At 34.3% G+C, this 25137-nt stretch overlaps 1 protein-coding gene across 7 annotated transcripts in view; it reads right to left on the minus strand.

The window, feature by feature from the left end:
* The window catches only part of ATRNL1 (attractin like 1), a 746554-nt gene that overhangs the window by 688869 nt on the left and 32548 nt on the right, over nucleotides 1-25137 (minus strand). For all 7 annotated transcript variants that reach the window (XM_026494203.4, XM_026494204.4, XM_057308391.1 and 4 more), the window contains exons 4-7: nucleotides 21126-21254; nucleotides 19572-19780; nucleotides 4849-5023; nucleotides 371-458 (exon numbers count right to left, since the gene is read on the minus strand). In XM_026494203.4, the coding sequence (XP_026349988.2) occupies nucleotides 371-458; nucleotides 4849-5023; nucleotides 19572-19780; nucleotides 21126-21254 (601 nt within the window). The remainder of the gene's footprint in view (nucleotides 1-370; nucleotides 459-4848; nucleotides 5024-19571; nucleotides 19781-21125; nucleotides 21255-25137) is intronic.

Consider the following 25137-nt stretch of genomic DNA (forward strand, 5'->3'; position numbering starts at 1 on the left):
AGTCTGCTTCTCCCTCTTTCTATCCCTCCCGCTGCTCTCTCTCTGACCCATTTTCTCTCTTTCAAATAAATAAATAAAATCTTTAAAAAAAAAACTGATTAACCTGATGACTAGGTATAAAGCTATGAGCCATGGACAAAAACTCAATCTCCATTTCTTCTTATGTTCAATGGAAAACTGGACTAAGATCTATTTTTTTACTAAAATATTATATGAGCTTGTGACATCTCAACTTATTGTGATCTATGATCTATTGTTCTCATTAAGTACCTGAAATAAAACTGAGATTTAGTATTTTTTTCCTCAAAGGTAAACTCAAAAAAAAAAAAAAAAACACCAATGATTAGAATTTGAAAAGCATGATCCATACCTGATATAAAGCAAGAGAGTGTCCATATCTCTGGAGAGGACCCCTTGATAGACTTCCTACATTCCATATACTACTTTCCAAATTGTAACTACAAGCAAAAAAAAAAGAAAAATGCTTTATAAGCTAAGATTCATTTTTGGTTTTTTAATTTGCATATGCTTTCCTCACTTATATTCAAATATTCATTAAATTCAAAAATAATTATAATAATCTCATAATTTTATGTACCATATTAGAAATTTTTAATAAAGACTCATTCAAGACATACCTACTCTAAATTAGAATTCAATCACCTAAATGTGTAATATACATTAATTTGACTAGGCTATTTATTACTAGAATTAATTTGTTCAATTATCTTTAACAATTTCAACCAACTGATTAGCCTAGATAGTAAGGGAGTTATTCTGCATTTTCAATTTTTTTTTTAAGCCAGCTTTTTCTTTTCAAAATAGATGAAAATTCTCTCCATTTTTACAACAGCCATTCGCTTTATGTATTCACTTGTATTCTTTTACACAGACTAAGCCTAGCATTATATAAATTAACTAAGAAGTATGCATTTCCTATGCCAAATATAACACGTCCATAGATCACTTTCTGAAATAAAATGAATCTAGTAAGAAAGAAGCTTCTGTAAAAATAAAGTACTTACTGGATTACAGGATAAAAAAAGAAAATTAATATTTGTTCTAAAAATATTTATGTGAAAACAGAAGTTCCAAACTATGAATCTCAAATGCTTATCCAACAGAACTCCACCGTCACACTCTACACTCAAAAGTTCCCCAATTTGCCAAAACATACAAAGGGAAGCACCCAGCTAAGAATTGGCTAGATCATTGTTTAAGAAGCTCATTATCAATTATTTCCCCTCATCTCTTTCTTCCTTCATCAAGAAAGGTAAGAGAGCTCCCTTCACACACACACACACACACACACACACACACACACACACACAAAGAAAGGGTTACCAAAAATTGTCTTCTATATTTTGTTTAACTTATTTCCTACCTTGGAATTATAAAATACATGTGTATGACATAAATGAGGAAACACAATCAACCTACCACATCTGCACCCAACACACTGCTTTCCACCAACTTACCATAAATTAGGGCCCAGCAAACTATTTCTGTAAAGGGCCAGACAGTAAATATTTTAGGCTTTGTGTACCACATTGATCTAAAACATCCTTCTTCGGTTCTTTTCTACAGCCCATTAAAAATGCAAAACCATTCTTAGCATCTAGGTCCTCGGCCCCTCCTAAGCAATCGGCTGTTGCCTGCTATCAATAAACTCTATTTGTTCTCCTGGCGCAGATCCCACAACATTCTAGCAGTTCTCCCATCTCTTTCCTACATCACTACTTTCTGGTCTTACTAGAGAATTCCCATCAGCACAAAAACATGATGTTATTTTTCCCCACTTACAAAAAAAGAAAAAGAAAAATTTCTCCTGACCTCACTGCTACCCCTTCAAGCTATCACCCCACTTCTTTACTACCCCTTTTCTTCCTTGCCCCTCCCTGCACCTCTCCACTTTCTCTTCAGCTAACTCCAAGTAAGCTTTTAAAAACATCACTCTAGCAAAACTGTTTTTATTAAACTCAACTTCTTCCTGCTAAATCCCTGGCTGCTTCTCAGTCCTAATTTTCCTTGACCTGGTTAATCACTAGCGTTTGACACTGCTAATCAATCCTTCCTCCTCATAGTCTCTTCCCTTGCCTTCAAAGACACCACACTCTCCATTTTCTACCTCACTGGCCACTCCTTTTCAGCCTCCTCAGCTAGTTTCTCCTCTTTTCCCCGACCTCCTAGTGATATAGTGCTTCAGGCTCAGTTCTTGGTCCTCTTCTCCACCTAGAATTCATTCCCTTGATGATCTCATCCTCACTCAAGCCCTGTTTCTACTCTTCCTCCCAATCCCAGTATATTCTTAACAAAGTAGGCATAGTGACTCCTTTAAAATATGTCAAAGCATGCTCAAAGATTCCCATGACTCTCAAAAGATCTATAACATTCTACATGATCTGTCTCTCCCCCCAACTATCCCAACGATTTCATGCTTCCCTCTTATGTATTCCGTGAAAGTCACAGGGGCCTCCCTGTTGCTGCCTGAACTCTCTAAGTAGCTCCCATATTAAGACTTTTGTCTGGCTCTTTTCCCTGCCACCAGATAACTGCACTGCCAGTGCTTAATCTCCTTTAAGTCTGTTCAGTTATCACCTTTCCCGTGATGCGTACCTTGACCACTACATTTATAACTGTAGCTCTCTCCTCTTTGCACTTTGTGATTTGCTTATCCTATCTTGGTATCTATCTCTATAAAGTGCATATATACAATTTACTTACAATGTACTTATTTATTATGGTAATTATATTTCCTCACTAACTCCATAAAGATAGGGACATTTATTATGTCCACGGATATACCCCAAGTAACAAGCATACCGTAAATATTCAAAACAGTTTGCTATGCCCATAAATACATGTTAATTCTCACTAATGTCAATATATATGTTCTGTCAAATATTTTAATTTAATATACTAATACAGAACTTTTATATTCTACTGAATAATTTTGTCTTAAAATGTAACATCTAGGGGCACCTGGGTGGCTCAGTCAGTTAAGCATCTGCCTTCAGCTCAGATCATGATCCCAGAGTCCCAAGATCGAGTCCCACATTGGGCTCCCTGCTCAGCATGGAGTCTGCTTCTCCCTCTGTCTCTCTCCCCAGTCGTGTTCTCTTTCTCTCTCTCAAATAAATAAAATCTTTCTTAAAAATGCTAAATATTTTTTTAAAATGTAACATCTATACCTCAATTAAATTCTATAGAAGATAATCTGACTTATGACTGACATCACTTCTAAAAGCTAGTAAATATCCTTACCTACCTGCAACTGAACTACATTCAGAATAATAAAAAAAAAAAATCTCTAACCTGTGAAAACAGCAACCAGGTTACTTCTAATCTCACACCTCAAGGCTTACTACAAAACTAAACACTATAAGCAAAGAACCAGGTTGCAGACAAAAAAAAAAAAAAAAGTTAAACTATCTGAATCAAATGAGAAATATATAAATTCAAGAGAGTATCAAGTGCTATTCACCACTTAATTTTAAATATGCTACTAAACTTGTAGAGAACACAAACTTTTAAGATTCCCATGTTTCCCTAACACTGTACTCCATCTTCACAACTCCACTTTGCAAATACTACAATTTAATTCAAAGTTTTATTTTCATAGACTTTTCATTTTCATTAATCACAGTTAATTTCCTTCTCGTTTCCACACTTAAAATCTTACTATTTCTTCAGGTTCTTTTTTTATCTTAAAAACTCGTTTAATCCCACCAACTCACCTTCAGTTCTTTCTAGAATATTTTATCCTTCATATATTGTGATACATAATTCTAATTCTTCACTTATTTACCTATAACTCTTCCTTTCCTTCCTCTCCAGAGGAAAAATAAAGTCTTATTTTAGACTTTAGTTCCAATCGTATTCAATCATAGTTTTAAAGCAATCTCCTCTTAAACACAGACTTTTTTATATTCTCCAAATTAACAAGGTTAATATTTTCAGTTCGTAGGGTTGCCAGATAAAATATAGGATGCTCAGTTAAATCTGAATTTCAGAAAAGCAACCAACAAATTTTTAGTGTATGTATGACCCATGCAATGTTTGGGACAAAAGCAAAAATACGTATTTTAAAAATTATATGTATATTGCATATTGCAAAGAGCCTACATGCAATATATACGATGTTACAATGAATACTAACAAGGTCAGTTCTGATTGGTTAATGCCCAAGTTGTACCAGTTATATTATTATATTGCAAACAACACTGATAATCAAATTACTCCTTCTATTTCCTCTTTTATTCTGTTAATAGATGGATGATAAAATACAATCAGCAGCTGAAAAAAAAGTCAGATAAAGCTGCCACCCATGTGATTTCTCATATCATTCAATCATGCAGAGAATAATCTCCATTGCGCCAATAGCAAATGAATGATTTATTTTATAATACTGGCACTGTGTTCCCAAAAGCTTGTAAAGTAAAAGCTCAGGTAACTTAAAACTTACGGAACAAACTGAAAATATTTTTATATAAGCAATTACACTTCATTCTAAAAGAAAAATAAAAGGTGGCAGGATTTTTAATGTCTAATACAGGCATGGCCCCCTACTTATTTGAAGTTAATATTTTCATACTAAGAATTTGTGAAAAGCACTCTCTAGAGAGGTAATGAAATTTCTACAAAACTAACCTAGATGCACAATGACAAAAAATTAACTATGGATATATTTAGTTCATATATTCTCAAATCAGTCCCACGTAGGAAGTAGATACTATCACTGATACAACCATTTATAAATTTGGACAGCAATAAAGTAAGACATTTAGTATAGTCTTATTACCAAAATAATCCAAAAGATTATGAACATCTAAAAAAAAAAAAACTTACTTCAGGACCATTTGAAAAGAACTGTAGTTAAAAGTATATCCACCAATCACCCACATAAATTTCCCATGTAAAACTGCTTTATGGGAAGCCCGACCTACAGAAGGACTGAAGGGTTTAACATTTGGCAGAATCCAGTAAGACTCAGTAGAGGGAACATTCAAAGAACAATCAGGACCTATCAAAAAAAAAAAAAAATCAAACACAATGCATTAAACAAAGACCTTAGATTATAGAAACAGAATATATGGATTAAGAGAATTTAAGAATTCAATGCTCATGATATTAGTAAATGCAATATACATAACAAATGGTCTGAAATATAACTTACAGGAAAAATTCTAAGAGCAAAAGTAATGCCTACAGGGAAAAAATTCATATACCCAATCAGACATAAATACCACAACCTCAAAGAATCATTTAAATAATATAAAATTTCATATTTACTTTAGTATGTTACTAGAATGTTAGACTGCAAATCAATGTACTCAAATCCTGATTTGGTCACTGACAACAAGTGTGACCTTGGGCAAGTCTGTTTCCCTCTCCCATCATCAATCCTTCATCTATAAAATAGAAATAACAATCAATCCCCTAAAGATTATTATAAATTTTTAAAAGACAATGGAAATGAGAGCATTTACAAATTATAAACTATTAAACAAATACAAAAAATAAAAATTACATTTCTTCTTAGTATCATTATTATTAAGAACAACCAAAATTGGCAGTTGTAGGAAGGCTTATTATCCTCAAAAGAAAAAATTATTATGCATAATAAAATAAAAAGTATTAATAAGTGCAGGATAACTTATATAACTTTAAGTTAAAAACACTGCCTTTACCGACTCATCATTCATGTTACTCATGAGACTTGGTTTCCTCATCTGTAAAATGTAGGAGACTAGCCTAGATCAGGTTTCTCAGACTTAACTAATTGAAGGAATGCTCCTGAAGGAAATATATTTTCACCAAACTTAAGGTTCATAAATTATTTTAATTCTAAGGAAACTAAAATACACTCAAACAAAACTAAATATAAATTCCTTATGTTTGAAGTTCTTTTATAAATATAAAACCAACAAAAATTTATAAATTGTATATAAACAAACATAAAATCAATAAAACTAATGTTTACTTAATATGATAGTGACATTGTTTTGTTCAAAGTAAATCATTGGTCCCTATTGAAAATGATATTACTATAGCACTTTTTTAACATAACCTTAGCATACCTATATTATATTGACATAATTCTCCCATCACTTTTCTTTCCTTTACCTTTAATAAATATTTTAAATTCATATAATATGCCATATTATCATTTGAACTTCACTTCACAAAAGCATCAGAACACCTCAGTAATATTCTTTTTAGCCTATAATAAGCAATATTATTTGGTCCCAAATTGATAGTCAACAGGAATGTTGACATGGCAATCAAGTGATATTTTTACTCAATTATGAGATCAATCACTTGGCTTAAATGTGTTAATATCAAAAAATTTTAGATTATCTTGAATCACAAAATTTTAAAACTTCCCAACAGACCCTGATGTGAGAAACATTAACGTATACAGTTTCCATTTGTTTATTTGTTCACTCACCCATGCATTCATTCATCTTCAAAGTCCTTTTCAATGCTTACAAGCTATGAGTGTATTTTTCAGGTACAAACTAGGTAGCATTCTAGATTATCTCTTTGATAATGACATAATCGTTTAAATCAGATACAGAAAATGTTACTATTTCTAAGTGAAAAGACTATGAACTATTCCTTGGTAACTGAAGAAATTTAAGGAACATACTGCTGTCAAAAAAATTTTTTTAATTCCAATTCTAAATCACTTAGAATTCATTTAATTCAGGTTGGCAAACAACCCGCGAGCAAACTCCAGCCCACTATCTGTTTTTGCAAACAAAATTTTATTAGAACATAGCATGCTCATTCATTTAAGTATTATCTATGACTGCTTTTGCACTAGTAGAGTTGAATACTTGCAACATAGATCATATAACCTACAAAGCCAAAACTCACAGAAACAGTTCACCAATCTCTAATTAAACTAAAGAGAAATGAGATCATATGGACATTATATATAAGTAATATATCCATTGGTATGAAATTTTGTGGCTTGTTTTCTTAAAAAGGAAATGTAGATTTATTTAAATTACGTAAGTCAGGAATAATAAAGCAAATAGGGTAAAATGTTAACAGTAGGTGAATCTGGGTAAAGGGCACTTGGATATTCTTTGTATTATTCTTATTCTTGCAACTTTTCCATAAATTTAAAACTTTCTAAATAAAAACTTAAAAACAGTCTACCACCTAAACGGCACGGAGTCGGGAGCAAATACCTGGGTATTACTTCACAAAGAGCTTGATAAAGAATTAACAGCATGTAAAACTCTTGAGAGTCAGAACTATATTTAAAGCAGTAATATGTTTATGAAATCTGTGCTAAAGCAAAATATTTCAGAGCAGGTTTGTGGTAGGCTAAATAATGCCCCCACCCGAAGAAATCTAGGTCCTAATCACTGAAACCTGTGAATGTTACACCTTATCTGGCAAAAGGAACTTTGAAGATATGACTAAATTAGAAATCAAGCTGGGAAGTTTATCTGGATTAGCCAGGCAGGCTCTAAATATAATTACAAGTGTCCTTACAGAGAGGGAGATCTGAATACAGAAGAAGAAAGCAAAATGACCACTGAAGTTAGCGGTGCAGCAAGCTTTGAAGACTGAAGAAGGGAAAAGTCCTGGGAACTGCAGCCCTAAGAGCTGGAGAAGTCAAGGATACAGATCTTTTCATAGAGCCTCCAGAAGGAGTGTGACCCTGCAACTCCTGAGATTTTACCCAGTGAAACTGACTTCACACTTCTTATCTCAGAATGGTAAGAGATTAATAAATGTCTATTGTTTTTCTTAAAACAGCAGTTACAAGAAACTAACACATAGCTAAATTTATTAATTTATTTAAATATTGTTATTTAATACAGAAAAACAGGATTCTAGAGGTTTTTAAAATTTTACTCAGTAATCTAAAATATCTAATTTTCTACACAAAATAGCAGTCAAAATTTTTCTTATCTTTGTTACTACTGTACCTTATATTAACTTCTAGCAATTATTAGAAGGAATGTCTATAGTCAAACTCTACAGATTGTCTTTATTTTGTTCTAAATTAGTAAGTTTATAAATAGAATGAGACTTATGAATATGGCTTAAAATTTAAGGAAAATTAGGTATCTTAATTTGCAGCCTTCTGCATTCTATAACTAAAATAATTAAAAATGTCATTTTATAGGGTGCCTGGGTGGCTCAGTTAAGCATCTGACTTGGGCTCAGGTCATGATCTTGGGTCCTAGGATCAAGTCCAACATCGGATTCACCCTGCTCAGCAGGGAGTCTACTTGTCTCTGACCCCCTGCTCATTCCGTCTCTCTCAAATAAATGAAGTCTTTAAAAAAATGTAATTTTATAAACTGAATATTAATTTAAAACACAAATAACTATAAAGAATACATTATATACAAAGCCTTTGCCATCCATTAAAAAATCTAACATTGATATCTACATTTAAGGCCCTCCAAGACTCCCTTTTTATTTTTTATTTATTTTTTTAGAGGGTGGGGGAGGGGCAGAGGGAGAGGAAGAGAGAGAATCTTAAGCAGGCTCCACACTTTGGGCAGGGCTCAATCTCATGACCCTGAGATCATGACCTGAGCCAAATCAAGAGTAGAATGCTTAACTAACTGAGTCACCTAGGCACCCAAGACTCCCTTTTTATAAAAATACATCCATGAAAAGTCCTCTATCTACCACTTCCTAATGTGGCCCCTCCTGCAACTTCTCCACATTAACTCTCCCTGCTTAACTTCTCTCTATCAATACGGGAATCTCCTCAAGGTATGCAGACCTCAGCTGTCTGGAAAAGGATGTAATAAACTAATTCATGTTACAGTGAGGATTTCATAAAGCTTTAATACACCACCTTTTCCACACGTTATGTGTCGTTTAATAACCCAAAGAGCATAAATGAATTTCTAATGCTGTAACTTTAGGCATTAGTAAAGGCTGCTGAGATTTTTGAGGGGAAAAAGCTAGTCTACAATCATAGAGAGTAGAATTATACTCTGATCCCTCCCAAATGTGTATCTCCAGCCCCACAACCCCTCTTGAATTTCAGATTCAAAGACAAACTGCCTACATGACATCTTCACGTGGGTGTCTAATAAATCATCTCAAACTTACCATGTCCAAAACTAAAATCCTAACTCTTCCCTTTCAAATCTGCTCCCTCACCAGTATTTACCATCTCAGGAAATTGCACCTCCATTCACCTCACTGCTCAGGGCAAAGACCATGGGGCTTTTCCTGAGTTCTTTCTTTCCCCCCACAGTCCATATCCAATCCAACAAATCCTGGACTGACATTCATTAGGTATGCAAGTGTACAGCCTTTCTGATTATTAAAATATGGAAAGGTTTCAAAATAAGTAGACGCTGCCTCAAGTACCTGGCCTTCCCTCCCAGTTCCCCTGGCCCCTTCCTGAGGTAATCCAAACCTCTCCAATCAACAACCAAAGGTGTGACGCCTGGCACAGCATGGCTCATCCAGGATCTTGCTCCAGTCCTAAGGCCAGCATCCATTCTGACTGGGTAGTGTCTGAGTATCTGTACTTTACCAATTATAAACATCTTTCAATTCTGTCACTTCTACTAGACACCAACCACCAATTCCTTCCTTTACAACTACCATCCTAGTCCAAGCCACCGTGCATTCACCTGGACTATTTGGAACAACAGTCTCCATTCTGGTTCCCTTCTCATCACATTCAACTCTCCACAATGAAACCAGAGTGATTAAAAATATAAATTCACTCCTATCATTCTCCTAATCAAAATCTTTCAATGGTTTCCTACACTCAAACAAAATGAAAAATTCCTAACATAGCTTACAACCCCTATATAAGTGGCCTCAGTATATACTTACTGAGTGAATGAATGAAAATAACCTTAGAGCTATAAAGATTAAAAGCATGAGCTATGAAGTAAACCTAGCTTTCTACTTATTAGATATGAAACCTTGGACAAGTTACTTCTTCAAGCTTCAGATTATATCAGAAGAGCATAGGATTCCAAGAAGATAATATGAGATTATACTTAAAATTAAATAGTATAATAAATCTCCCTTATAGTAATCCTATTCTTATTAAGTCAATCCCTTTATTTTATATATAAGAAAACTAAGTCTACCTGAGACAATCTATTTTAATAAAGCCTAGTGTCATTAGATATTACAAATATACATGTCAAAGAAAAAAGGAAAATTACAAGTAAAAAATTCCTATAATCCCAGGGGCACCTGGATGGCTCAGTTAGGCATCTCACTCTTGATTTTGGCTCAGATCATGATCTCAGGGTCATGATCTCAAGATCGTGAGATCAGCCCCAAGTCAGGTTCCACACTGGGCAGGGAGCCTGCTTGAGATTCTCCCTCTGCCCTCCCCACCTCAACTCCACTCTCTCTCAAAAAAAAAAAAAAACAAAAACCTATAATTGCAGGAAAATCAAACTGAGAAAAAATTGCAAAGATAAAACCTAGAACAAAGAAAGAACTACAAAGTTTTTAAAGTTCTTCCAAAGTAATTCCAGACTACTAAATTATATTTCTTCCTTTCCAAAGTATTCTAATTATTTTGCACTGGAAAAGTTTTTCTAAAGGAATCTATCTCTAATTTTATGAGAATCAATACAAAAAAATATATTTGTTTTACACAAATGAAAGTTATAAAATAACTTTGCTTCCATATAAAGAAAGATAAAAATTTAAAGTCTTCAGATGAGTGAAACAGCAATTCCCCAAAGGTCCCAAAATTATGAATAGATTTATATACAAATTTTCGATGTTACTAGTGAACCTGTAATTGCTATGTCCAAAGATGCAGAAAGGAAAACCTAGCAGTAAAATTTGATCTCTACCAACAAGGAGGGAAATGAATTGCTCCTTACTGATTAATAACTTAACAGCATGCTTTGATTTCTAAACACAAGAATAACTCTGAGTGGAGTTTCTCTGTACCATTTAAAGCTAGAAAAGAAGCCAAAAAGTTATCCAGTCAAGTAGGATTGATTTCAGGGGAAAAATTAATCTCTCTCTAGAATTTTGGACTTCTTGATACAGTTTTAGCTCATACTTTTAATTCTTATTTAATCTAAGTCATCATGAAAAAAATATTTTACTATTAAGGTGGTATAGACTTAAAGGGCCAAATTATATTTCTTTTCTTTTTTCAGTTCTCAATTAAAAACACTAAATAAATGCTAACTTTGAACTGTGCCAAATGTAGATTGTTAAGCCAAATTTCTATCAATACCTCTATATTGCAAATATCACTTTGGCATTTTAAATAGCTAGTAACAGAAATATATAATACATATACATATGTATATACACATTTATATACGCCCTCTAATAGTATCTCTGGTATAGTGTATCAGCTAGATTTCTTTGGTTGTACACCACAGAAACTAATTTTGACTACCTTAAGGAAAAATGGGAATTATTGGACAAATTCGGAGAATTTCAAAATGAGGTTACAAAATCAAGTTTAGAATAGGCAGGTATCTGGATTTATCATCCCATCAAGACTAGTCTCACTAAATGAAAGGCAATTTCCCAAAAAGAAATTGGATTGCTAATAGAAAAGGGAAAAATACGCTGAGAAGGGAAATTTTAAGAGAGGTGTATGTAACTTATTGTAATCATTCCAGAAATAATTTTATGACTTAGTATGTGCCCTGAATCCGAAGTTCTCCAAGTAAAAGGCAAAACAAGGTAACAAGAGTAAGAGTCATTTTCTAACACCACTGAAAAATCTGATTTTGTTTCAGTATCTGAAATATTATAAACATTTTCTTGGCCCATTAAACCAATCTCCAAAGGCCAGGCATGAATTCAGTGTATTTTAAATGTTCACAGCTGTTTTGACAATATTTTAATTTTATAGAACAATGAATTGTGTGAGTAGTAATCATTATACTGTTCTGTTCCAAGAATATTTGGTTCTCTCAGTTCAGGTCAATGATGCAATTATAATATAGAAAGGAACTGTCCTGTTAGCAAAGAAAAGTGCTTTTCAATGTATTATTTTGAGTCGTGGAAGGCTTAAAACAAAGCTTTATGGATGTTGGTTCTGAGTAATTGAAAATGATAAATATAGTTAGCTAAGATTGAGAGCAGGATTTGTTTGTTCTACTTATATAAGTCAGAGACAATAATATAAGTGCTTGTAAATATTTCAACATCAGGTAAGCTTCTATAAGGAAGGAACCTGTATGTCTAGCACAATAGCCCATGAATTGTGTTGTGATTCCCAGCTCAGTCTGTTCTATTCTCTCTCTACGCTCACTTTCCTGGTGATCTCATCTGATTTCTTGGCTTTAAGTATCATCAATAGTTTCCAACTTAATATTTTTAAGACACAAATTTATAGCTACAGTACAGACCTCCTCCACTAAACCCCAACTGTCTCCTCAATGTTTCCTCCTAGATGTCTAAAAGACATCTCAAACTTCACATACCAAAATCAAACTAATTTTCCTCCTAAACTCTTCTTCATATCAGTTGATAACAACTCCATCTTACTCTGTAGTCTAAACAACCTCAAAGCCATTTGGACTCTTTTCTTTCTCTCACCCCCTCCCATACCCGATACATCAGCAAATCTAATTAACCCTGCTTTAACATTCCCTGCAGCACTCCAGCCATTCTTGTCCCCTCAGCTGCCTGCCCACACTACTATCACCTCTCATCTGGATTATAATTATAGCAGTAACCTCTTAACTGGTACTCTGCTTCCAGGCTTCTCAATTAGAAGCCAACAGGAACCTTTTAAAACTAAGTCAGATTGTAGCAATCTTCTGCTCAAAATTTTTCAATAGCTCCCCATTTCACTTAGGGTAAAAGTCTAAATCCTTACGATGGTCCCCAATGCTAAGGGTTAGCTGATCTGGCTCCATTTTTCACATACCTCCATCGCTCCAACAACCCCTTAACCCCATCCCCAAACCTCTCCCCTATTCTGTAACTTCTCTGAGCTCATATCTGGCTAATCTCCCATCAGTAATTCAATTCCAGGCACACTGGCCTTTTGGCTGGTCCTCAAACACAATAGGCATGTTTCTACCTTAGGACATTTATACTGACTGTTCCAACTGCCTGGAATATTCTTCTCCTAAATAACTATATAGCTAATTCCCACAGTTGTACCAAGTCCTTGCACAAATGTCACCTTCTCAATAAGGCCTAAGCTGACCACTCTATTTTAAATTGTAACTCCCATCCCCAGAACTATCCCTCTTTCTCAGCTCTACTTTCTTTTTCCATGGCACTTATCCCTTTCTAATATACTATACTTATAACATGTATATTAGGTTTATTGTCTACGATCTGTCTCTCCCAGTTTGAATATAAGTAAGCTACACAAGGATCCTTGACTTCTTTGTTCCACGATGTATCTGAAAGGCATAGAATAGTGACTAGCACTTAGTAGAAGCTCAAAAAATTTTGTTACATAAATGAATGAATTAGTTAATAAATCTTATTTTGTGCATATATGTGTGTGTGTGTGTATATATATATATTCTCAATGTTACCTTTAAACAATTTTTCAAATAGGTTAGGGATAAAAACTTCATTTTATTGACCTGCAAAAAGTCAGATCTGCTGATTTTACGAGTGGGAAGAATGAACTAAAAGAAAAGAATTTAATTTGTACATTACCTGTCATTAAAGTTAAATAAAGTAGAGAGACCATGTTTATTATTATTAAATGTAAAAAGGAAAATGTAATTTATCCAGTGAATTTCTTCAAGGTGCAGCCTATACTCTGATGTGTACTTGTACACTATTCTAAAGTAACTAAGCATGCCCTAGTATATGACGAACCCAGGGAAAAAAAAACACTTCAGGATAAAAATACTCATGAGTTTAAATTAAAACATCTTATATTTTTCTAAAACAAACAAAATTACCAAGTTTTCACAACTTGAATGAAGTCATAGAGGTTAAGTGTATGTTCTGGTAGTCAATACTGCCACCTATTGGCAAATGTTAAAATCTAAAACCAAAGGATTGCAATAAATAGAAAACAAAGAATCCAAGAACACGTGCTGAAATTCACTTGTTTTTCTCAATATTTAAAATTATTTTTTATAAATTAAGTACATTACATAATTTATTAGTCTTCATCTTCTGAAACACTTCTACTTGAATGTCTATATATCATCAAACTAGCAAACTAATACATGTCTAATTCATTTATTCAACTCCAGAAACCAATATTGCACTGTATGTTAACTAAGTAAAATTTAAATTAAAAATAATAATAATAATTCATTCAGCAACAACAAAAAACCTGAATGCCTACTACATGTCAAGCACTATAATATGTACTGGGAACACAAAGATGATCAAAACATAATCACTCTTCACTTCATGGAGCTTATACTCCGTAGGAAAGAAAATTAAAAATCACACATACATAAATGTGATAAATGCTATAAATTTAAAATGTAGGGTCCTATGAAACCATATAACAGGAGGATTTGCCCTGGTCTTAAAATGTTAATGGAGTAAGGTATTCCAGGATGAAATTCAGAAATAAGAAAGGCCGAGACATAGTAAGGGACAAAGAGGCATGAAAGAAACTGAAATAAGTTCAAATAAAGTATGAGTTTAAATAAAGAATCAGAGGCATTATATAAAACTATCAAATTCTCTGATTTATATACTTAGATATCTTTTAATCAATATTTTAAAGGCTTAAAACAACAAACTCCAATCCTTATATGAGAACCATGTCTAAAACGAACTGAAATACTGAAAACATGAAGAATGTCCTGAAGATATTTAAAAGGACTGAACAATAGAATTAAGCAGGACATTCTGGAATAGGAAAGGAACATCACAGGAACAATCTTTAAATGGTTAAGTAATAGTCTTGTATATAAAGACAGTGACCTATTTTTCATCTCTATAAAATAGGGGGAAAAATGTCTTGTGTGATGGATTAAGAAAAAAAAATCAGACATTAAAGCCTTCGGGCTTATTTTTTTAACCCGTCTACTCCCACCATTGATTCCACATTGCAAAGTTTTTCTGAGTAGACATAGAGAACTACTTACACCATTCCTTGTCAATTAAGGCAACAATCTATGTTTTAAAATATTTTATTTGGATTTTGTATTTGTTTGAGAGACTCCAATCATTTCAACCCCCTTCCTGTTTGGGAAAATCTCTCTTGTGTGAATTCTGTTCAGAAACAGGATCCCGTCCCACTACATAAATCAGAAAAGTTAAATTCTCTATTTATGTATGTCTAGGCAGCCAAGGTATGAGTAAGACCTCAACCAAACAGATGCTACTAAGCAGGACTTTGAATCTTCACAAGTGATACAAAGATGTAGGAACCATTCAGAATTCTTTCTAGCTGTGCCTGAAGCATGTACTTTGCACAGTAAGGATGCCAGTGGTGGGATCCCAGCGTCCAGTGGAGTGACACGAATATCATAACCAAATATTCTTGTGGCTTCATCTTTCAGGTAGCCATGAACCTACCCACCTGGCTTTCTGTTGTACCTGACCCTTTCCAACCAAGGTAACTCCAGCCTTTCATCTCTCTTCGGAGCTACTGGGAACCCTTCTGTATTAGTTAGGGTACAGGTTAGGAGAACCAAAACTAAGTTGCTTAAATAAGCTAAAAGTTAATTTCTCCCTAATGAAACATTCTAGGGGCAAATGAGCAAGTAATACTGGTTACTAAAGTTATTGTCATCCACCACCATTTGGAAAGATCTCAATGATCTAAAAGTTCCACACAGCACTTCCACTCGTGTACTATTGGCCTGAACTTAGTACAACAGCCAAACTAGCTGCAAGGATGGCTAAGAAATGTGGTATGTAGCTGGAAGGCCATGTGCTAAAAACAAGGGAAGAATAAATTCTGGGAGACAATGGTCTCTGCCATACTTTCCAATAGGTGCCTTTTCTGCTCAAGTAAGCCAGAACTGTTTCTGCTTATAATCAGACTTCCAGGGATTCAGATTTTGTTTAATTTATGTAAAGAAAGAAACCTGGAGCCACTCTAATTAGGGAATTGATGGCCCGGGGGTGGAGGGGGAACCATACAACTTGGAGACTGCTTCGAAAATTAATGTTCTACTGTATTCTCTACATATGAACATAAACTCAATTTGTTATATCATGATTTGGATGTCTTTTAAAAATTCCTCATCTGTCTCAATGTTTGGAAGCCATCTTAAAAGAAAATTGCTTTTTAAAGTTGCATTTTCCCCTCCTGTGACTTATTGGGACTTAAATAATTTTATTAAGTGAAAATCATCACAGAAGCAGATTGAGCCCACAGAGGCCTCTACCATTTAAATAATCTATTTAATATGTATATATCATCTCTGACAACCATACATTATGACAAAATTACACATTATACAACAAATTTGTGTGCTTTTCAACATGCTACTTAGTATTTTCTTTATTCTTTACTATTTCATCTTTTGGGGTTTGTAAGTGCTCTCTACAGGAAAGGGGGGATAGATGATATTGATGGTGCCATCTACCATTAAAACAAACTCCTGTGTAATTTGGAAAAATTCCTCAAAGAGTAAAAAGATGATAGCAGATGATTAAGGAAGAAAGAAGAGAAAGTTAAGGGAGGAAAAAGTATGGTGATGGGTGAGCAGAAGTCTTCGAAGGTGTCCATAAAAAGCTAAATTAGAAATGTGAGGAAGGGAATCCAAGACTTAACACAAAGGTGGGCTTCCCCTCTGCATTTGTCCTCCTTAATAAAATCTCAGTTTCTAGAAAGCAACCCTTTTTTTTGTATACTAGCATAGAACCAAACAGAGTAAGTAAAATTAACCAACATAGAAGAATAAAATATAATGGAGGTAGCAATAATCTGTTATTTTGAACCCAAAGAATCCAATTTCAAACAACACATTACAAAAAAACTGCCAGATTTTGAATCTCACAGATTGCCTCCGCAGCTCTCATTTTTAAATATCTCAAGTTCTTTTATCATTCCCCAGATGTCCTAGAAAATAATCTCTCTCTCGTTTTCCCCTCAATGATTCCTCCCCATTCTACATATCTGAAATAGAAACTTCATTCCCCCCTAACAGCTCTGGTAATAATTCCAGCTATTTAAGCTACACTTCCTTAACTACAGAATCAAGGATCAGGTTTGAAGCTCAAAGGAACCAATCTGCATATCATCTGTCATGAAAGAAGCACAAATATCACTTTCACCAAGCACTCTACCCTCAAAACATTCACATCAATTCAGAGATCAATTCTTTAACTATTAAGAATAGTGGTATAAAAATGTGTCTGATTTCCATACAGCATTTTATATTTATAAAAAAGGTATGTATAAAAATATATACATGTTTCTGTGGGCATACATACGCAACTATTCATATTATCACTCTGCTTTAAATGTGAACATACCCAGTATTTGCTACCCCATTTCCAATTGCTTACAGACATATTTAAGAGTCAGGAATTTTCTTTGACTTGAGGCACTACTTTGAAAAGAATAATAAAATGTGAAAGGCCAACAAAAGCCAAAAAAAAAAAAAAGATAACATTTGAGTCAGATATTATAAACCCCCAGAAAATAAAGCATTTTAAAGGACTAGTAAAAATAAATAAATTAATTAAATAAATAAATAAATAAAAAAGGACAGAGATGTTCATAGCGAACAGCATACAGATGTATTCCTCTTCTGTTTTCAAGACTGTTGAAATGAGATGGAGACTGAGAGCAGTTGAAGACCACTTCGAAAAACACTATGTGCCTAAGCTGTACTTCTATTTCTCAGGCCTTAATTTAAATAGATTTAAATATATTCCTGATGTACCATTCTCTCCATAGAAAAGGATATCATTTTAGTTTCAAGACTAAAATGGAAAAAGAAATGGTGTATTGAGGCACTTTTTAGGAGAAGAAAGGTCACAAACTCTTAAAATAGCCACATGGTAAGATACATACTCCTATAATTAAAGAACAGAGAAATCTGTCTCTGTCATAAACATAATAGGTAATCAAATTCAATTCCATAAGAAATCACTGGTATTTTGTGTCAGAGTAACTAATTTTTTTAATGAGGTAACAGAGGTTTAAGATGGGCATAATTCGGGGCGCGTGGGTGGCTCAGTCGTTAAGCATCTGCCTTCAGCCCAGGGCGTGATCCCAGGGTCCTGGGATCAAGCCCCACATCAGGCTCCTCCGCTAGGAGCCTCCTTCTTCCTCTCCCACTCCCCCTGCTTGTGTTCCCTCTCTCGCTGGCTGTCTCGCTCTCTGTCAAATAAATAAATAAAATCTTTAAAAATAAAATAAAATATGGGCATAATTTATACAAAGCCTAAAATAATTTCTCTAAACAAGTACTCAACATACTCAGTAACATTTTTTTTTAAGCCATCTAAAGAATGATGACTACAAGCATATGAGGAGCACGTTCTCTTTGGTTTTTACTTAGGTCTGACAGGACATACTGTGGCTGCCGCTTCCCTGTACTGTAACAACACACAACCGTGTGACTTCAGATTACTCATTTCTTGAGTCAAGGCTACCTCAACCAACACGATTAGCATGCTGACACAAAGCAAGCTCTCAATAGGTAAATACAATCATCACAAAGTAAGCTCTGGATAGGTAAGTATACGGATCACTAGACGTACCTCTTAATTCCACAATGACAAATTTTATGATTTTATAGCAAAATATCTAAATAAGCTAAAACTGTTCAATGTAGCCTAAAACTAATATTTAATCACAGATACTTATAAAAAACTGTTTAGAAATTCTTCCCTATGGGGCGCCTGGGTGGCTCAGTAGTTAAGCGTCTACCTTTGGCTCAGGGAGTGATCCCCAGGATCCTGGGATCGAGCCCTACATCAGGCTCCCTGCTCTATTGGGAGCCTCCTTCTTCCTCTCCCACTCCCCCTGCTTGTGTTCCCTCTCTCGTTGGCTGTCTCTCTCCCTCTCTGTCAAATAAATAAATAAATAAATAAATAAAATCGAGAAAGAAAGAAAGAAAGAAAGAAAGAAAAGAAAAGAAAAGAAGAGAAAAGAAATTCTTCCCCAGGAATCTTGCTTTTGCAATAAGCAGCTGAGATCCTTAAAACTAATCCTTAATGAAATCTTCTTTTAAATACTTAAAAAAAAAAAAAAAAACTGTTCTTTTTAAAATAGCCACAAGAGGTCAGTCTTTCCTAAGAAAGAAGTTAAACATCCTGCTGTACCTTGGAGGACAAGCATTTTTGCAGTATACTATTACCCATTACAAGTCAAATTTGAATGCAACCAGCATTAAATCCAGTCAAGTCATCAAATCTTCAGGATTCAACAAAAAATTACAAGAAGATTGTATTGATCACACACCCACAATTTAAAAAGATTGCCATATATAACTTCACTTGATTCTCAAAACAAGGTGTAGACAAAATCTTTACCAACTCTAGTTGTTAAGAAATAAACTACTAAGAGGTTGGCCATTCATTTGGAAATTCTAAAAATAAAATACATGAGATCTGGATGTGCAAATTGTAACAAAACAAATGAGTGTAGAATTTCTTTTAATCTTATTAGATACGTGAATCAATGTTTCAAAAGCCATCACACCACACACGCTTACCTTGCCAGCTATCATTGCAGACACACAATTTTTCTCCTGTTAGGTCGCAGTAACCATGATCAGGACTGCCGCAATTGGCTTTACAGTAAGGAATATCACAAGCTTCACCCTTCCAGTATTTATCACATTCACAGTACACTTGACTTGGAACAGAAATACTAGTTGTACACTTGCCATGACCAGAGCAATTGTTAGGACAAGAATTGATTCTGTAAAATATAATACATACAGATTCAAATTCAAAGTAATTAAAAATGAATTTTGCTTGCTATTCTATAAACTTTATCACTTTTATGTTGCATTTGATACGATCTGTTTAACACAATTTCACAATGTGACTTCAATTCTTTACTCTGTACCCTTTTATCTCTAACGCAGTTCAGTTAATATTTATTTACAATTGACCTTAATTCATTCAGTGAGTTTACGTTGCTACCAAAGCTCCAAACTTCCAATGACTCAACATTTGCAGAATCTATACAGTTCCAAACACAATGTTTTGTAAAGAATTAAGTACTCAAATGTTTTGAATGTATATTTTACAGAAAATAATTAAATTCATGAATACCTGAAACTACATGAAAAGCTAAGATTTAACCTGTTTATATAATGATATTTACATATCATGCTATCATCTACACACTGTCACAGAAGAAGAGGGATGTTTATCAAATTTTATTTTAAACCACTTTAACCAATTATATTCTACTATATATTTATTATTCTTTGCAGACATAGTTGAGATAAATAAATCCTACAATGACTCGCTGATTTTATATTTTAATAGTCTGAAGATATTTAGAATATTTTATTCATGGTGGAAAATTCACCAGTTATATTCTACATTCCCGAAGAAAAGGAAAAAGAGCAGTGCATCAAGTTCTTCGGTGGCCTTTCCTGTGAAAGTATCTCAGCTCCTCCACTTCACTGGAAGTGAGACTTCCGGGCATAAAAATGTATAGAAAGTGTCAGGCACGTAATGTTTCTTAATAAAAATTATTTTCCTTATTTTAGAGGAGACAGTGGTATATCCACTTACCTTAAGCCTCAATGTCCTCACATGTAAAATGGGAAAAAGACCCATGTGACGGAATTGTTATAAAGAGAATCAAAGAATATAATGTACACAGAGTATCCAGTACAGTCTCTGGAAAGCCAAAGGACTACACAAGCTTAGTTCACATACCCATCTTCAAATTAGGAATAAAATACCTTCAAGCACAGACACAGATGAAGACTCCCTCTAATCCCACACACCTGCTGCTACAAGTTACTCTAGTTTGTACTTGTTTAATCATTTACCAACAATTTTAAATTTCATAATTAATTGTCAACCAAACTTGCTACCATAATGTCCTGAGACCTAGAATACAAGCTCAAACAGTACTTTGAGGCATATGATTAAGATTTTATGTCACTTAGGAAAAGATCTTATGATTTTGAAATTTAACACACTAGCCTGCTCCCCATATAGAAGACATTTACAAAAACAATAAATTATTTGAAGTAAAGTTATAAGAATCATTACAATATAGAATTAAAAAAAATACTTACGAATAAAAAATGTTGAAACCGGTTAGATTATATGCAGCGTCACTAAAAAAATGTAACAGTGCATAGCCAGATGTTGTAACGACTTCAGGCACAGTTTCATTTCCCCTGATTTCAGGGACTATCAAACCACTGCAAGAGAACATAATTGAATGCAATATATATTAATATGCATGACTGTTAATCACATTAAAATCTACTCAAAAATATTCTTGTCAGAATCACTAAATATCTGTAACAGAATAAGCAACTAGAAGAAGGGTAAGTCTAAAACAAGTTCCTCTCCATTTTTCAGCCAATTAGCCCTCCTACTGCTGCCAATGGACAAACGTGCGTTCTCGTGCCACCGCCCTCCTTTTCTTCCTTCACACTGTTTGGACTGCAGTGTCCATTTCTCCCTTTATCCTGCTATCCATCCTGTTATAATACCATAAGGTGGTCTCTTAACTCATGGGTAAACTGTCTCTTAAAGCCATCTTAGAGCCTTGCTATCTCCCTCTGGCTGCAAATTCTGATGAAGCTAGAACACTCCACACCGACAAAGGGACTACAGTGACATTCTAGTTAAACGTGTATGCTTCCAGGACACTAATCCAAGTATTTCAGGTCATCTAAAAATATATGCTATTTCTATTTCTTTCAAATTTTGCATACTTATACAAATTATATTAATACTCCAGAAGACATTTAAGCCCATATTCACACAAAAGAAAACTAACGGTGGGAGGGGGGCAGATATAAATGTGCAAGAGTTCTGAGTCAGTAGCCACTTAGTAACTGCTACTTTTCCCTTTTTCAATCTCCTTATGTATGAGGAAAAATTACATATCTTCATTTACTTATATCATACTACCCTCTCTAAATCTGTGAAAACATGCAATATGAGAAGCTGCTAACAACAAATTATAATACTCAGAATAGTCCATTCCTTTTGGCAATGTTAAATTTCGTGTAGACACCACCAGCAATTGAACTCTCTCATTCAAGTCATATTTGACAGAACAAAATGAAATAATCAATTTATTTTACAAACATATTCTCAAAGCAAACAAATTAAAAAGTAATCAAATCTTGATGTTTTTCTAATTATTACTGCATCTACTAATCTATGTTTGTGAAGGAACAAAAAATTTTAAAAGGGGACTGTCAAAAGAATTCTAATTCTATAATACCTGTCTCAGTTATATTTTTCACTATAGTGCGATTACATTGAAGAGAGTACATTGTTAAAAATAATATTCCCAGTTCTTTATAATAGATATAATTAATCTCTCTGAAACAAAGAACAGATATGTTTACTGGTTATTTACTTATGTTTTTTTAATAATTTATTTAAAAAATAAATAAAAGAAATTTAATTACAGTGTTTGTTTTAAAAAAAAAAAAGTTTAAAAAAGAGCAACCAAGCAATTTGGACCAACTAACCCTTCTACTGAAGTCAACTAGAAAAATGACAAATTACATTTAAAAAAAAAAATCAGTTTGAAGGTACTGTAGAACTAAGAAGATGGTGAGCCCAGGTACTAAGGCCATGTCTCCTTATGGGCACTCACTGATTTCAAAGTTGGAGGTAAGGTTTGAAGGGCTAAGAAACTGGGTTGTTTTACAGAGCTAGGAAAACAAAAAGTGGAACCTCGGGTCCTTGCTTTGACCTGGGACTCCAAAGACTGCAAGTAAAAGTGAACTCGTAAAAGATCAACCCTCCAGGAGATTGCCCTGCAGCTTGGGCGTGAATCACCTCAGTATCTAAATTCAGTTGACTGGATTGCTAGTGTCTCCAGGCACTCTCTATAGGAATACAGTATCTTTCTAGGCCTCAAATTATTACTATATGTGATTTTACAAACATGATGTCCAGCACACAATAAAAAATAACACTGCTCTATTACAATCCATTTTCCGCATTCTAAAGTCTTGCCTATAGAATGAAGTCCAATTTCCTTAGTGTGGTATACAAGAAAGCAATACTACTGTGATTAAGGGATTATAAAACCAGAGTTATTATTCTGACTATATTACTTACTAGCTAGGCAACTTTGAACCACTCACTGAATCTCTTTGTGCCTCAATTCTCCATTTATGAATGGAGAATTTATAAACTCCATGGCAATAATAATCCCTAACTAAAGGGTTACTGTGAAGATTAAATGAGTTAATATATAGAAAGAACTCTTACATACTGCCTGGCACATAATTAGCATTCGGTAGATGTACTGATTACCGTTTATTGGGTAATCTGGCTCCTACCAATCCCTTCACATTTCCTATGATCAAATTACTCGTAACTACTTATATTAGCCCAAAACATAATGCTCTTTAATGTGTCTATGCCTTTGTACATGTTTTTCTCTACCAAGAATGTCCCATCTGGCCCCCATACTTTGCCTATTATGTTTCTGCCCATGATGAAATTCACCATGAAGAATTAGCTACTTCTAAAATCATATAGCACTCCTTCCATAACCTAATTATAATACTGTGCTGGGTAAAAAAATCTGTGTGCATGCCGCCACCAGTGCTAACTGCTGTGTACTGATGTAGCCTCCAAATCCTTGGAATTTCCCAAGTGATAGGAATGTCTCCGTTATTCACGGGGAATTCTGATTGTTTATGCTAATGAGGTGACTCAGGATGGGAGCTGACCACACCGGAAAGACCAACATGCAATTAAAGGGTTGAGGCTTTGAGCCACAAGAAATCAATCCAACTTCCAGAGAGAGAAGGAGGACTAGAGACAGTTCGACCTTGTGGCCAATGATTCAATCAATCATACCTATATAATGGAACCCCAACAAAAACTCTGGACACCTGGAGCTCAGGTAAGCTTCCTGGATGATGATACACATTGGTGTGCTGGGAATGTAACACATCCCAAGGACAAAGAAGTTGTTTGTGATCCTCCCAGAACTCATTCTATGTGTCTCTTCATTTGGCTGGTCCTGATTTCTATCCTTTTATTATAAAACTATAATCACAAGTGTAGTGGTTGCCCGAGTTCTAAGAGTCATTCTAGTGAATTACTGAAACTGAAGGGGTGATGGGCACCCCTAAATCTGCAGCCAGCTGGTCAGAAGTGTGGGTGGGGCCCGAGGACCTCTGAACTTCCAGCTGGTGTCTGAACTAAACGCAGTCCTATGGAGGGCTGTGCACTCGACCTATGAAGTTTGGCCCAACTCTAGGTACCTGGTGTGTGAATTCATTGCAATGCCTGTATCTTATTCCTTACTATATCCTCCAGGCTTATGATAGTCTCTGGAACTGAGGAAGTTATCACGTGTTTGTTGAATAATGTATATTTATAAAACTGGAATCATTCAAACACTTAGATTCTGAATTCATAGTATTATAGGCTTTTAAGTAAGGAGACTATCATGTCCTAATCCTGCCTGGCTCCACCATCTATTAAAAGTAAAACAATTTCTCTGAGTCTCAATTTTCTCAGCTATAAAGTGGGGATAACAGCACTTCGTCCACAAGATCCTTGTGAGAATTAGATGACATTTAATGTGCCTAGTATACTGATTAACATCAAGTGGATACTCAATAAACATCTTTCCATCTCCTTCAAGATAGCTAATAGGAACACCTGCTAATGAAAAGTCACTGGTTCCATCTTCACAGTCATATACTAAATCCCATCCTACTAATTATCTTACAAAAGTTTCTTTTAGTATCAAGAAAGCATTGGTAAGAGTATTAATGGATCACTGTTAATTAATGCAGTCATTACAACTATGAAGAAAACAAATGGAAAGGCACCCATCTAAATGATGGTCAGTCAAGACTGTCATAAAAATATAGTAATGAGAGCTGAGTAAAATCTAAACTGCTAAAAATTAATGTATGAACCCAGAATCTTACCTAATTATCACAATGAATTATCTTACAATATAATTATTCATAAGACTCTTCCATTTTCTGTATATTGTCCTTGGATGAAGGGCTATTCGTGGCAACCCTTTAAATAATTTTCAAACAACTCAAAAATTAAATTCTGGAAGTATTTAGAGCAATA

Source organism: Ursus arctos, unplaced genomic scaffold, assembly GCF_023065955.2.
Source record: "Ursus arctos isolate Adak ecotype North America unplaced genomic scaffold, UrsArc2.0 scaffold_7, whole genome shotgun sequence".
Lineage (NCBI taxonomy): Eukaryota > Metazoa > Chordata > Mammalia > Carnivora > Ursidae > Ursus > Ursus arctos.